At 40.7% G+C, this 16110-nt stretch overlaps 2 protein-coding genes across 2 annotated transcripts; one reads left to right on the forward strand and one right to left on the reverse strand.

Moving 5' to 3' along the window:
• The first annotated feature begins 439 nt into the window (after nucleotides 1-439).
• rrm1 (ribonucleotide reductase M1 polypeptide) lies at nucleotides 440-6247 on the forward strand. The gene is made up of 19 exons (XM_032533962.1): nucleotides 440-658; nucleotides 1420-1508; nucleotides 1639-1816; nucleotides 2067-2167; nucleotides 2268-2327; nucleotides 2411-2450; nucleotides 2559-2721; nucleotides 2798-2939; nucleotides 3036-3119; nucleotides 3205-3366; nucleotides 3503-3582; nucleotides 3667-3868; nucleotides 3965-4114; nucleotides 4211-4432; nucleotides 4728-4804; nucleotides 4905-5040; nucleotides 5134-5229; nucleotides 5322-5510; nucleotides 5587-6247. The coding sequence occupies exons 1-19, from the start codon at nucleotides 640-642 to the stop codon at nucleotides 5776-5778; spliced, it is 2382 nt and encodes a 793-aa protein (XP_032389853.1). The 5' UTR covers nucleotides 440-639; the 3' UTR covers nucleotides 5779-6247.
• Nucleotides 6152-15313, reverse strand: LOC116700595 (short transient receptor potential channel 2). Its single transcript, XM_032533928.1, has 13 exons — nucleotides 15299-15313; nucleotides 14188-14880; nucleotides 13901-14101; nucleotides 13643-13807; nucleotides 13357-13531; nucleotides 13071-13271; nucleotides 12804-12966; nucleotides 12614-12706; nucleotides 11787-11979; nucleotides 11537-11664; nucleotides 11376-11448; nucleotides 10336-10453; nucleotides 6152-9335 (listed from the first exon to the last, which is right to left on the reverse strand). The coding sequence occupies exons 1-13, from the start codon at nucleotides 15311-15313 to the stop codon at nucleotides 8677-8679; spliced, it is 2877 nt and encodes a 958-aa protein (XP_032389819.1). The 3' UTR covers nucleotides 6152-8676.
• Nucleotides 15314-16110: the final 797 nt, after the last annotated feature.

The raw sequence follows: 16110 nt of genomic DNA on the forward strand, positions 1-16110 counted from the left end.
TATCAAATTGAATATGCCTTAAGGGAGTCGAACTCATCAGTCAATCAAAATAAAATGCGGAATGAATATCACAAAGTCAAACCTACTACTATATGTACTAATGGATGTCAAAACAGTCTTATCTTTTAAATACAGTTATGGAATTTTAGACACAACATTTTGTCTTGCAATATGCTTACATTGCAGAATATTACTATAATCATTCATATGTGGTTGTTGAAGATTTTTATATTGCAACTGAACACACAACATATGAAGAAATCCTGCTTCTGAAATAAGGAAGGATAATTACATCCAACATATCTAAAATGTTCTCTTAATACCATATTACAGTCATAAAAATGTCGCGCCAGATTCGACAGGAAAATGACTGCAAATAATGGTTTGTGATTGGTTTAAAAGTCTGAGGGACTCTTTCCTGATTGGCTGAGCCGATGACACAAAGCATTGTAACTGGCTTGTGGGTTGTTGGCGCGCTCAGTTTGAGATTTAACTGTGTCGACCTGTTCTCCCAATACGTGTAAGTGTAATAACCTGTGTTACCAACTCGTACTACAGTCATTGCTTTGATTCGTTTCGAAGCTGAGACGATAACATCAACAACATCTATCGGAGGAAACCAGCTGCTTTGTTGCCAACATGCATGTCATTAAGCGAGGTAACGTGACAGTAGAACTTTAACTTTCTGGCTGTAAAATACTGTCTAATGCAATGAGACGTGAAGGTTCTTAAAAACCTTTAAAATGTATCTAAGCTGTGGGAAATGCTCCGCAGAGACACCGCTCTTTAGTCTTCAGCTCAGTTTCAGTCATGGTATAATGTGTTTTATTTTTTTAATGTGGTTTTTCATCGAGACACCAAACAAAGACTTGAGTTGTGAAAGGACAAAAGCCACCCGGTAATGTCTTTCAGTTTGCAGGTTTGTTGCCTGTTTCGTCTTAATTTGGAATAACATTGAACATCATTTTCATACAGGTGCGATGCAGTCGAGCCTTTAAATTGATTGTCGCTCGTTGACCCGATTTCGCTCTCTTAACATTTAATGTTTAAACGTTTTTCCTTGGTGATTTGCAAAGTAAAGGTGTGGACTAACATAAGGACTGAGTAAGAACAGGGTCAATATATTATCAATATTTTTTGGCATCTGTGGTACTGGCGCGATTTAAGTAGCAAGGTTTTGTTAATAACTTGTTAGACAGCTTTTCAGCGCGGGCATCTGAGTTAATTGATCTGTAGAGGGAATCCAGTCAACAGCTGTGGAACTGGGACTGTCTTTCTTGAGTTTTTACCACTGCAGATATAGCAGGGTTTATGGGGTGCAGGATTTCAGGCTTGCTTTCTATCAAGTATCCTAATATGTACCTCAGAAATCGACCAAATGGTTATTGAGAACTAATAATGTTGTTTTTTGAATTTCAGATGGACGACAGGAGGGAGTTACTTTTGATAAAATCACATCTCGCATCCACAAGCTTTGCTATGGACTCAACTCTGACTTTGTGGACCCTGTAAGTCCAAACCACTTTAAAGTTGCCTTTCAGTTTCAGCGTTAAAAAAATGAAACACTATAGTAATGTAAATGTGACACTGTTGTCTCCAAGTCAGTGATATTCTACCATGTAACCTCTGGTCCTGCAGGCTCAGATTACGATGAAGGTGATCCAGGGTCTGTACAGTGGAGTAACCACTGTGGAGCTGGACACTCTGGCAGCAGAGACGGCTGCCACCCTCACCACCAAACACCCTGACTATGCACTCCTAGCTGCACGAATTGCGGTGTCAAATCTACACAAAGAGTCCAAGAAAGTATTCAGTGGTGAGTACAAGTTTGAAGTTACCAGAAAAAATACACTGCTAACTTGCAGGATTTGCAGGGGGGTTTCTGCAGGTAATAAATGTGTTTAAAAATAAGAATATTATGCACTATACATTTCATTAAAATGTATCATTTTTTATGATGTTGGTGGAGTCTTTACGGGAAACCCTGACATAATTGATTTTACATTGTTAAAAGTGTTTAAATTCTCGGTACTGATCTACACTTTCTTTCCTCTGTGCTTTTATAGATGTGATGGAAGACCTGTACAACTACGTGAACCCGTTAAATAAACGTCACTCTCCTATGATCTCCAAGGAGACGCTCGACATTATACGTGAAAACAAGGGTGTAGGTGACATTGGAGGATGCATTTTGTTCACGTTTTCGAATTTGACGTCACTGTAATTAGGATTTTTTTTTTTTACATAATATCCTCTATCCTTTGCAGCGCCTGAACTCAGCTATCATTTACGACAGAGACTTCTCTTACAACTTCTTTGGCTTTAAGGTGATGTTTCCTTTAATTCAACATTCAACAGCTCAAGCAGATGCTTGGATTACGAATCTAATTTGTCCCTTTTGCTCCAACAGACTCTCGAGCGTTCGTATTTGTTAAAGATCAACGGCAAAGGTGACCTTTTGATAAGCATGTTCAAGGGTGCAGAGGCATACTGTAGTAGTAGCTAGTTGTTTGGATATTTTGAACTGTTTAATTGCTAATTCATCTTATTTTCTGTAGTTGCTGAGAGGCCCCAGCACATGCTAATGAGAGTGGCTGTTGGGATTCATAAAGGAGACATTGACGCAGCCATTGAGACTTACAACTTGCTGTCAGAGAAGTGGTTCACCCATGCCTCACCGACTCTGTTCAATGCTGGCACCAACAGGCCACAGCTGTCTAGGTAAGCACTCAGGGGAAAGTTGACTAAAATCTCTGATTTCCTCCCCGCCCTTAATCTATTGTGTTTGTTTTTGCAGTTGTTTCTTACTATCCATGAAAGATGACAGCATCACTGGTATTTATGACACACTGAAGCAGTGTGCCCTCATCTCCAAATCAGCTGGAGGAATTGGATTGGCAATTGGCTGCATCAGAGCAACAGGCAGCTATATTGCTGGGGTGGGTCAAAAGCGCACCACAGATTCAAATCCAACAGAATAGAGGGACTTTAATTTATTCATATGTGTTTACTTTAAATTGGTTCTTGTTTTTCAGACTAACGGCAATTCCAATGGTCTGGTTCCTATGCTTCGAGTGTACAACAACACAGCACGTTATGTTGACCAGGGTGGTAACAAGGTGAAGATTTGCAGTACACACTATAATGGAGCTTGACACTGTTGCTCCAGAGACACTTCTGTTTGTAAGTTTAATTCTTTTTCAGAGACCCGGGGCCTTCGCCGTGTACCTGGAGCCGTGGCATTTCGATGTGTTTGACTTCTTAGAGTTGAAGAAGAACACAGGTAAAGAGGAGCAGAGGGCCAGAGACTTGTTCTTCGCCATGTGGATCCCAGACCTGTTTATGAAACGAGTGGAAAGCAATCAGGTGAATATCTGAGGGAATCCCCTCCCTGACTATGATGTTCTATAATCTATTGTGTGTTTTATTATGGGTTTGAGGCTCCTGCTTAATCATGATCTACACAGGGCAAAGGCTTATTGTTCTTCTCCTGCTCTTGTAGGACTGGTCTCTAATGTGTCCCAGTGATTGTCCCGGGTTAGATGAGTGTTGGGGGGAGGAGTTTGAGAAGCTCTACACTCGGTAAGGCCAGCACACTAACACTGTTCCTAACAAACTGCTCATTTCTCAGTGCTTACCTGTCCCATGTATCCGGTTTGTCCTCAGTTATGAGAAGGAGGGCAGGGCCAAGCGTGTGGTGAAGGCTCAGCAAGTGTGGTACGCCATCATTGAGTCGCAGACAGAAACCGGTACACCATACATGCTCTACAAGGACGCCTGCAACAGGAAGAGCAACCAGCAGAATCTGGGCACCATCAAATCAAGCAATCTGTGCACAGAGATTGTAGAGTACACAAGCAAGGATGAGGTGGGAGGCAGGAGGTATTGTTGTTCCTGCAATATTCAAATTAGTTATTACATTATTTCGTTAATGCTCATTTGGTTTTCTCTTCGTTTGCCTCAGGTTGCAGTGTGTAACCTGGCATCCATTGCCCTTAACATGTATGTCACCCCAGAAAGGACATTTGACTTCAAAAAACTTGCGTCTGTCACCAAAGTTATTGTCAAGAACCTGAACAAGATTATTGACATCAACTACTACCCAGTGATCGAGGTATGCTTTCTTGCCTATTGTTGCTTCTCTATCAGCCTTGCAGCCGGATCACTTGTGCTCTGTGTGAACAAATGGCTCCTCTGTCCTGCTTTACAGGCTGAAAGGTCTAACAAGCGCCACAGGCCGATTGGAATCGGTGTGCAGGGTTTGGCTGATGCCTTCATCCTAATGCGTTATCCATTTGAAAGTCCAGAAGCCCAGTTGCTCAACATTCAGATCTTCGAGACCATCTACTACGCTTCCCTAGAGGCCAGCTGTGAGCTGGCAGCGGAGTTCGGCCCTTACGAAACCTATGCTGGATCTCCTGTCAGCAAGGGAGTGAGTAGTTTTCACAATGACTCAAATCCAACATTAGATTAGATTAGATTAGATTCAACTTTATTGTCATTACACATGTACAGGTACAAGGCAACGAAATGCAGTTTTGGTCTAACCAGAAGTGCAATAGCAGTAAGTGCAGGATATATACAATGGTTTCATAAGTGCAGGATGGATATGTACTGAATAAATATAGAAATTAATACTATTATAAACAGAGTTTTACAGATAGATTTGGCAACATGGGTTATGTTTTAGCAGTCCGGGCTCAGATCTTAACTTATTTTGTTTTCAGATCCTTCAGTTTGACATGTGGGATAAAACCCCGACAGATCTCTGCGACTGGAAAACATTGAAGGCGAAAATTGCAAAGTAAGTCTTCCTGAATGTCTTACTTGTTGGTATTTCTCATCTGATATCTACTGTACGTGGAGATTGTAGCTTATCCCTGCTTCCCTTGTTGTGTGCTCAGGCATGGTGTAAGGAACAGTCTGCTCTTGGCTCCCATGCCCACAGCTTCCACCGCACAGATACTGGGCAACAACGAGTCCATTGAGGCTTACACCAGCAACATCTACACCCGCCGGGTGCTCTCGGGAGAGTTTCAGGTCAGAACTGAATGCATTCACTGTTTTCTATCTCTAAAGTCACGTGTCCGTAGTAGGAAAGGTGGCTAAGAGTCTTTTCTGCCTCTCCCACAGATTGTGAACCCTCACCTGCTGAAGGACCTCACAGAAAGAGGACTGTGGAGTGACGAAATGAAGAACGAGCTGATTGCCCAGAATGGGTCCATCCAGGTAAAGGGTCACACTTGATAAAATAATGGCTCTAAATGTTACTATTATTTGTTGTTATTTTTTTTGATGATCAATGTCCGACTTGTGTGCAGGATATCGAAGAGATCCCTGATGATCTGAAGCAGCTGTATAAAACTGTGTGGGAAATCTCCCAGAAGACTGTCCTTAAGATGGCAGCAGATCGCGGTGCCTACATTGACCAGAGCCAGTCCCTAAACATCCATATTGCAGAGCCGAATTATGGCAAACTGACCAGCATGCACTTCTACGGTTGGAAGTTGGTAAGTCAGGAATGAAGGATTCATGCAGCTTCATAGTTCCATGAAACGTCGTCTCAATGTCTTCTTTTCTCTACAGGGCCTGAAAACCGGCATGTACTACCTGCGGACAAAACCTGCTGCCAGTCCCATTCAGTTCACCCTCAACAAGGAGAAATTAAAGGAGGCCCCGTCAACCAAGAGCAACGAGGAGGAGACAAAAGAGCGCAATACTGCTGCCATGGTGTGTTCCTTAGCGAATAAAGATGAATGCTTGATGTGTGGGTCCTAAGAGAAGTGTGTTTTACTAAGATGAACACTCATCTTTCCCGTCAGCTTCCTCATTAAAAATCTTCTATTTGTATATGATGTATCAAGGGTTTTACATAATGCTGCTGTCTTCAAGTCACACATTTTTGCGGTTTTTATTTTAAAACGTTTTTAGATTGTCCGTGTAAATTGTGTGTTGTATGCATGTTTGTAGAGAATGAATAGTAATAATTAATTATTTGACCGTAATGATTTTTTTTTTTTTTTATCAATACAGTTTTATATGTGGGTCATATGAATGAATTTCATGTTTGAATTTTAGATGTGTGGATTGTGTGTTGTATGCATGTTTGTAGAGTATTAATAGGGTATAATGAATTATTTGACCTTAATGCTTTTTTATCAATACAGTTTTATACGTGGGTTGTATAAATGAATTTCATGTTTGCATTTTAGATGTGTGGAAAATTAAATTTGTATTGTACAATTGTCTTAATTGTGTCATTATTTATTAAACTGTTGTAACAAATATGTGAAGCTTTCATTGTACATCAAAACTCGAGCATATCTATACCTTGTTATTATACATATTTAGACCAGCCTTTATTGAGGTAAGGACAATAAAGCAAAATAAGAAAAGGTAAGTAGTCAGCATGCTGTTCTTAATATATCTTGTTTATTAGGAAATGAGAGCCAGGGGGCGGGCTTATCTGCCACTGGATGCTCTAACAGGATGGGGATTATGGTTGGCTTGTGATATGACAGGCTTGTAAAACATGAATTCAGTTTCTTGGCGATACATGTTGGGAGCTTTGGTGTCAGATTACAAAGTGTTTTAATTATCTGTGGTAAAGCAGGCAGATCAGGGTGTAACAGGCTTACACCCAAAATGAATATGGTGACGCCATCAATCACGCAACACTGCAACCGAAGGAAGGCTGTGTGGGCAGTGTCTCGGGACCGGAGATGCTGCAGGTGATGAATTAATGAACTGCTGTGTTCATGCATGTGACCTCAAGGGAGCAGTATGTGTAAAGCAAGCTGAGACCTGCACTGTCACACTGTGGCAGGGTGTTGGTCTGCTGCCAAAGCAACACTAATTCATAACCTCGGTCAGCGCTGAGTTATGATTATGATGTTCCCCTACACTGCGGTCATAAAATACAGACACACAGAAATAAATGTGATTTCAAATGTTTTAATTGTGTTGCAAATCATCTATTGTGCAAAATGTTAATGGAACGCAAGGCTACTTTCTTCTGATACTTGAATGTTAAAGGAGAATTCAATGTGTAGCTCTGTTTTTTTTAAACGTGTAGTGCTGTCAGGAGTAAGACAAATGAAAACAATCGGTGCAGTCTACACCGAGTTATCCTCCTGTTAGAGTTAGCACCCAACAGGCTTTGACAGGGCAAGTTTTAAACATGTTTTTAGTCTCTAAACATGTTCAAAATGTAATTACCAGTGTTTACCAATGTGCAGTGATTCCTTCCAAGTGAACACAGTCAATTTGACTGAAGCAGATGTGACAGAAAGGTATAAAAGTTGTGATAATTAACTTCACCAGAAAAAAGGAAATAAACAAAAGTATGTGCAGTAGCTGAACAGACACAACTTGCATGCCTTTCTGTCACATCTACTGCAGTGGCTAGGCACTAGTAATAACATTTTGAACATGTTTAGAGGCTAAAAACTAGTTTAAAACTTGCCCTGTTTAAGCCTGTCGGGTGCTTGGGATAACTCGGTGTAGGCAGCACCGATTGTTTTCATTTGTCTCATTACTGACAGCACTACACATTTAAAAAAACAAAGCTACATGTTTTTCTTCTTTAAGAGAAACCACGATGGCTAACACAGGCTCTTTGCTGTTAACAAGGAAAGCGTGAAAATGGCAGTGAGTAGAGGGACACCCAGCACAAAGCAGCTGTACAACATGACGCAATTGCCTCAACTCTCTATTTATGTAGGAATAGGTCAGGTTTGTGCATGTGTGTGTATTTCTGGGCCTGTGTGTAATGTGTAACTCCAACAGAGTGAACCAACCCTTCTTCAATAAAATCCCCCCAATGTTGTGTCGTTTTACTTTCAGTGGGCTCATTGTGTGTTTACTAGTTGAAAGGCCCTGTAATTCTCTTCCATTTATGCATGTTAAGGTGTACAGGTGTAGTACCACATGCTGAAACTAAGGTGTACACTGCCTTTTTTCAGTTAAATCCATTAGCCATTTTAATTGGTAACATTATCTCTGTCTCAGTAAGTATAAGAACATTTATTCTAAAATTGAGAAAACTTTATTTGTAATATATCGATGGCTGAATGATTTTATTTGAATGCCTAAATCTGACATTTTTATAGGATTGAGAAGAAAATTAACCATCTGCCAAAAATGAATTGTTTAAATGAACTTTTAAGCAGATAGATGAATGTCTCTCTTCCTCAAGGTGTTGTGTGTCAGAAACACAGAATTGTCCTCATTTCACACAGAATGGGAGCAGAATTAGCCAGAAGGCGGCAGGTTTTTGCACAACGATTGGCTTCACTACATGAAAAGTTTCTTACAGAGCCAGTTATTAGGATTGAAGGAATCGTTTAACATTTTGGGAAATACCCGTGTTTGCATTCCAGCATAAAGCTAGATGAGACGGTTGATACAACTTATCTCAAGTGTCAGTTAATATGAAGCTGCAGCTAGCTAGGCACAAATTATAAGAGGTGAACAGCTAAACTACCTCTGTTCAACGGTAACAAAAATCCACTTACAAGCAAAATGCTAAATAGTTGCTGTTTTACAGGTGGTTATGTGTATGACTATATATTTTCCAAGATGTGGAACTTTTCCCTCTTATCAGATATTGAATAAGGTAACCAATAAGCCAAAGCCCTGAGAAAGTATTGGCCTTTAAATGTGACAGCACTAGGGTTACGGTCTTACTAGTATCCCGTCAATCGATCCATCCCCTTCTTGGGAACCAAAGCCTGTGTCCTGAGAGCTGCTGCTGGCTGTTGGCGAGGGAATCATTTTGTTAGCTATAGGTTTTTTGACACCCGGCACCCCATCCTGCGTAGCCTCAGCTTCTTCTTTACCATGATTAAAAGTTGTCCCTGCCACTACTTCCTCTTTCACTTCAGTATCTGTATTTTCATAAGTGTCTGCTTCCACCTGCTCTTCTTTCTCAATTTCCTTCTTAACTCCTGGTTCTGTTTTAGCTCTGCCCTCCTCCATTTTCATAACATCACAGTCTTTTACCTGCTCTGATCCCTCTGCTCCACATTCGCCCACCTGATTCTGCAGTCCGTCTGACTCTTGTTCTGTTTTTGATTGCACATTTTCTCTATCCACCCTTTCCTCTTCATGGTGTAATGTCACTTTAAGTGATTCATTTTTGTCATCTCTGCTGTTAAAACCTATGAAATTGTTCTTGGCACCGGTGATGTATTTTCCCAGAAAGGAGGAGCCATCCTTGGTTGACGTGCCATTTGCAGGCTGTCCATCATCCATCAGAAGCTGCTGGACCACCTTCATATCATCGTGCATCTTGCTGACTGTTTTGGTCAGCACAGTTATCCGATTACCGATATCTGAGGGAAGAAAATACTCCAATCACAACACAGCATGCAGGCACTTTCATCACAAATTATGCTATTTTATTTCTAAATGCTGAGGGTTTGAATTAAACACTATTTCATAGGAAAAATTCCCTATTCTTTAGAAAGTGTTAAATTACAGGAGATACAGGAAACACAGACACACTAGGGTTGGACACTGCTACAAAAAATATATGAACTATTTTCTTTTTAGTTGAGTTTAACTTGTTTTGCAGATCAACATTACAATGCCTTATTTATTATTTTAAATCTAAAACATGTGAAAAAATCAAATCTGTCAAGTCAGTGATTTCAACCTTCTCAAAAGGGGGGTTATTATAGATTCAATAAATCCTTATAAAATAAATAATCACATGAATACGTAATGTAAAACTAAAACGGTGAAATAATACAATGAAAATGCATTCCTGTCTTTTGTTTCTTAGTTCCTGACACTTTTTTCAACGTCACACATTTCATCTAAATTTTATTTCTTAATGTCACTTGAAATTCCCAAGCTAAACAACTCCTACCAACGTTTAGCCAGTTAGCTCCTGTTTGCTAGAAAAACAACGTCAATCATTCACTGTCATTCTGAATCAAATATCTAGCTGCTGCTGTAGATAAACACAGAAAACAGACCGCCTTGTATTTATTTAGCTTAACAAAATGAAGGATAAATTAAGATTCATAATTTGAGTTATAATATTTTCACAAATTTTAAATACATTTATATCATTTTACACAATTCATTTAATGTCTGTTTTATGTAATAATTATCACAGTCCTAAAATATTGCTCCAGTCCACTCGTAAAGCATAACATTGATATAATTTATAATTTTAGACTTTTTAGTTAAAGAAAGACTACAATTAGAAAATAGAAAAAAAGGGGGTAACAAGCTACAGGCCAGGTTTGGAAGCTATCCGGACCTCCGAATGCATTACTGCCTGACCACCAGCCCCTGACAGATTTGTGTCCAAGTCCTGTTTACCTCTCCTCTTGGTTTCCTCGAACTCCCTGCGAGCTGACTCAATGTAGCGCTGCACCAGCGCTCTGGTCACCTGCTGCCGGTAAGGTAACTGGCTGTCTTCACCTCCCTTATCATTGGTCTGAAAAGCACAGATCCAACATCACACATTTCAGTGCACAGTTTAGCAAAAAAAATACAGTGGTGCCCATAAGTTTAGGATCCCATGCTAAAGTTGATTAAAAAGAGGAATAAAAAAATCCTCTTTTTAGAAATTAATGTAATGCCTTCATTAGAAAGTTAGGAAAAAATCCAACCTTTAAGGACACCTATTTTCTTTGTGAACGAATAATGTACTGTGAATAAATACATTTTCTTCCTTAAAATACAGGGGGAATAAGTATACACACCCCTATAGTATGTTAAATTCCCATAGAGGCAGGCAGATTGTTATTATCGAAGGCCAGTTATTTCATGGATCCAGGATGCTATGCATCCTGCTAAAGTTCCCTTGGCCTTTGGAATTAAAATAGCACTATATCATCACATACCCTTCACCATACATAGAGATAGGCATGGGATACTTTCCATAAAATCATCTCTCAATGCAAATCAAACCAGGTATTAGTCTAACTGAAATAAAACCATGCCTATCTCTAGGTGTGGGGAAGGGTATGTGATGATGGGGGGGGGGGGGTATTTTAATTCCAAAGGCCAAGGGAACTTTAGCTGGATGCATAGTATCCTGGATCCATGAAATAACTGGCCTTTAAAAATAAAAATCTGCCTGCCTCTATGGGAATTTAACATAACTTATGCCCTCTCTATTTTAAGGAAGAACATTTATTTATTTACAACACATTATTCGTTCACAAAGAAAATAGGTGTTAACTTTAAAGTTTGGATTTTTCCTAATTTTCCAATGAAGGCATTACAATTCATTTCTAAAAAGATGATTTTTTTTTATGGGTTCATAAACTTATGAGCACCACTGTATGTAGATATTTGTTTTTTTTACTACAGTGCCACTAACTCCTGCATGTGAGCATTAAACACACACTCACCATCGAGTCTATTGGGGGATATTTGTTCTCAGAATTAAAAGTGCAGCAGCAGCAGATTTGTCTAAAGATAGCCCTGGAAAAGAATTTAAAATGACAAAAAAATAAAAATATAGATACACAATGAGGGGGTACTTGCAGATTAAATGGGTTTTACAGCTCACCTTAAGATGTAAAAGACAGCTTTGGGTGAGGGGATGATGTTGAAGGGCACAGGCATGGTGAGGCCCTCTCTGAAGTAACTGAGGTACAGCTTCGACCGGGCAAATTTCCACTCAACATCTGCATCATCCTGAAATTCAAAATGTTTAGATGTGGATGCCAGTCTTTGGTTTTTGCTTTTATTGCTACAGAAAATTGCAGCAGTAAATTGAGGTAAAGAAAAAATTAAGGTAAATAGATGTATTGCTTTACTTCAATTTTCTGAAAGGAGTTGGTGATCATGGCAATGAGCATGTTGAGCAGGACGATGACGATGATGAGCGTGAAGATGCCGTACAGAACCCTTCCCACAAACTCTGCCACCACAAAGTCTGGCATGTCCACGTACTGCTGGTTGGCCATGCCAAACATGGTCCAGAATAAGAAGTAGAACGTCTCATTAAACCTGCAAAGTACACAGTGAGAGTGTTTCAGACCTTTTTTTTGTTTGACTTACAATGCAACTGAGTATTCTTATTGTCAACAGCCTGGGGAGAAACAGAAGGCTGTACACCACAGAAACGGTCATCTCACACTCTGGTTTTAACATGCTAGTGTCTGTGCGGGTCCAGTTTTCACAGTTGTATTTCAAAGTGTAGAGATCTTGTTGTTAAGATTCATTTTGTGCACATCATTCGAATAAGTAAGATAACAAAAATTATAAACAGCAGGGAAATAGAAAGATGTTCTTTAAATTCTTTTCAACAACTATTTTTTTTTCCAATCTGGTTTAGGGACAAACTCTGCATGATGTATACCACAAACAATACTGGATATGGATATAGATATTTGACAAATACAAAAACCTGCTAATCATAACTAAGCTAAAATAAATAGAAACATTTATTAAAACATAACACACAAACATTTTTGATATAAATCATTTTCTGAGCAGGACATTTTACAGTAAAACTACTGTCAGTGCTCTTTTGGTTGTCAAACTGTACCAAAGCGTTAAATAAGCTTATGTTTTTATGAATTGAAACAACCACCGCGCTGAAACAACAGTATTTAGGAAGCTAAAGATTCCACATTCTTACCTGCCAAGATGTGGAGAGATGACATAAGGAACATAAATATTGTTGATGCCACAGAGGAAGGCGGTTCCAATGATCATCAATATAAACATAAATCTAAAAAAAAAGAAAAATTAGAACAATTGTCATGGGCTCTGAATTCAATACAAATACAAAGATATTATACAGGAGGCCAAATGAAAAGTGCTCTTACCGCATCATATCATCAATCATCTTCCCTATGGAGATCTGCAGAGTTCCCAGAGACTCATGTGCTGGCAGTATGTACGCCAGCCGTGTGAAGCTCAACAAACTGGTCACTGCAAACAGCACCTCCGCAATCAGCTGGGGGTCCTCCTGATGCCAGTCCTTGCGGACTGCAAGACATTTTCAGACAGTCAAAGAGACCAGTTCAGCGTATGTGAACTTTGGAGACCTCAAACAAATATTTTGGCTGAAAGATCTGACATAATTTCCTCACCAGTCTGAGTGAAGTAGACACACTCCTCTGTGCCTTTATGATCATAGCAGAGGAAGTAACCTTTGAGCATGATAAGCACACGTAACGCAAATGATGCCAGATACATGCTGAGCACCATCACGTCCAAGCAGTTCCACCAGTCCAGGAAGTAACTCCGGAGCCCCTCAATCCACACTTCCTTACACTCATACCAGAAGAATCCTACATGAGACAGCATGGTACAAACCTTGAATTTTCTATTTTCACATTACAGAAGACATTCAGAAAAGAGGGAGAGGGAACCCACCGACCACCCACACCATGTGGAAGGAGTTGTGCAGGATGTTGTCCTCCCGGGAAGCAAATTTGTCTCGATACAACTCCATGGCTATTGATTCTCCGAGCAACGTGATGAGAAACCACAGATAGGAGGCTGAGTGGAGGAGAAACTTGATCACAGGAATTTTCAGTATCTTTCCTACCTGATGAAAACACAAAAGACACCTGTCAGGGACAAGGCGCACCAGTGTGCTCATTTTTCCTAATAGAATGTCTCTCATTGCAGTCTGTGGGACACTTTTGTGTGATGTCACCTTTGACTTGGGTGCGATCCAGTAGACGAGGCAGAGGAGAGGCATGGTGAGGAAGATCCCTATTGAGACAAACAGCTTAAAGGCCGTCCTGCTGCCTCTCCAGCCGGACAAGCTCCCACACCAGATAGAAGACAGCACCTGCTGACAGATTGGGTGGGCCACAAACTACACACAAACATAAACAAATAATGGATCAAGTAGAGGTCTTTTTCTTTTTTTACTTATCTTTGATTGACAGTAGTTTCTACATCTGGCTACCAGCTTCTGGTTGTAGTTGACAGCAAGCCGCAGACGTGACAGGTTGGGGATTCCCTCCTCAAAGGCCTGCTGCTCTAAGGAGTCTTGGCTGTCGTTTCCACAGCTGTTCAGGATGGTGGTCACCTCGCTCTGGTTGCGACACATGCCCAGCAACTCAACGGCAAACTCCTGACAAACCTCCTCCAGGCCCAGGTACTGAGGCTGCAGGAAGAGAGGAACCACAGCAGAGTCAAATAACAACACAGCCGACATGAACAGTGAGTAGGGATGTGTACAATTCACCAGACCTTAAACTCTGGCTCTTTTTGTGAGAGCTTGCGGAGCTCTCTGCTGAGACCGAAAGCCCTGAGCATGGCATCATCGGAGGTGATGGACAGGTAGGCGCGGCTGGCGATGCCACGGTAGGTGTTGATACGGGACAAGGAGAACTTGAGCAGGTCATACTGACGGCCGTTACAACACTCCAGACAGGCACAGGATATCTTATGTGGCCAGGGGATGACGTGACCTTTTTGGGTGAGCATGTTGACTATTTCATACAGGTCTTTCTGGCAGGCTAAGGTCAGAGGTGTCACACCAGGGGCAAACTGGGAGTTGTCAATGGAGTGGTCAAAGATGGCCTGAGAGAAGGAGCGCACGTCCATCTTGTTGCCTTTCTCCTGGTCCAGGCGGTCCAGCAGGCGCTTCACCACTCGGGGCTGGTTGGTGTCCACGGCGACGAGCAGGGCCTCGTGAATCTGCCGGAAGTCAAACTTGACCCCGTGGAGGAGGGCGTCCATGCAACTCTCATTGCCCAGGCGGATGGACAGGTTGAGGGCCTCCCTCCACTGACGATCCTCAGACTCATCCAGCTGACGGATGATACCATCACCGGTCTTCAACAGTCCAAACAGCATCTCTGCGTTCCCCTCCTGAATGGCACCAATGAGCTCCGGAGGGAACCGCATCTTCCTGTTCATAATCTCGCGCCATTGTTCTGGCTAAGTGGACAGGATGGGACAGTCAATGGCAGTTGCATTAAATGTCTATTCACACATTTTCTGAAATTAATGAGATTCCAGGGGGACAAAAATGTATCTTCTAATTTGATTTCATAAGACGATATAAAGCCCGGACAAAATGTAAATGTTTTGTGGGAAAATTAAAGGCTGTCCAAAAAATTAAAAGTGTGGCACATTCTAATAAGTGTATGACTGGAGACACATTTTATGGAATCAAGGTAAAACACTCATTAATATAATATATACCCAAGTAATAAAACAAAGCTGTTCAGAAGATACCTGGAGCACAAAAGCTTTAAATTTAGGTTCGTTGAAAAAAAAAAAAAAAAAAAGTATTTAACTCAGATCTACTAAATGACAAGTTCTAAAAACCACGTCTGAATAAAACTCTGCTTACCGTGAGGTTTTCCATTCCTGAAAAAGCAGCACAATTTTAAACAGTGATCCTGAAGTGAAAACCCAATCACATTCTCTGGAAGCATAAATTATATTTTTGCCAGCTATTTTGAGTTTCAGAGATGAAGGTGAAAGATATAAGATTTCACAAGCAACTCCAACAAGAGAACCTTTGGTGTGCCGATATCATGTGCTACCGGCTGACTGCATTGAATCAGCACCAACAACTCAACAACACACTTCCATTCCCCATGGGGAATGGCCAATTAAAACAGAGCCAGTTCAAAGTGTTTCATGCTTGGCTGGGCCCAAACAAAACTGTTTCTGTGTTCAAACAGGAATGAACTCCAGTCTCTCCATTGGAAACAGTGCCACGGTACAATTAAGGTAGCTGTTACTGAACAGGCAGCAGCTGTCATCGTGTCCCCCAGAGGAGCTGGAGGGAGTTCACAGCAGAGGGAAAAACAATGAGCTGCAAATAATAATACAAAAAAAAGAAAGATTTGAACTACTTTTCCCATGCAGGTCTCTTTAAGGAAGTCTGTTTACTAAACTTTTACTTTGTCTTGAAACTTCTGTAAGGTTTTTTTTGTTTTCCCCCACCTTTGAACATGTTGACTGTCAATCAGATTGTTAGTGGTTTCAGACTCAACCGAGGAATAGTATGTTTCATATCACAGGATGACCAAATACATTTTCCATTATGCAATCTTGGAACAAGTGCACATTTTTAGTCGACCACAGCCAAATATGATCATGTTAAATCGAGAGTGAATCCAATTAGCAGCACAGTGACGTGTTTATCACTCATCT

Source organism: Etheostoma spectabile, chromosome 13 (genome assembly GCF_008692095.1).
Source record: "Etheostoma spectabile isolate EspeVRDwgs_2016 chromosome 13, UIUC_Espe_1.0, whole genome shotgun sequence".
NCBI classification, from domain to species: Eukaryota; Metazoa; Chordata; class Actinopteri; order Perciformes; family Percidae; genus Etheostoma; species Etheostoma spectabile.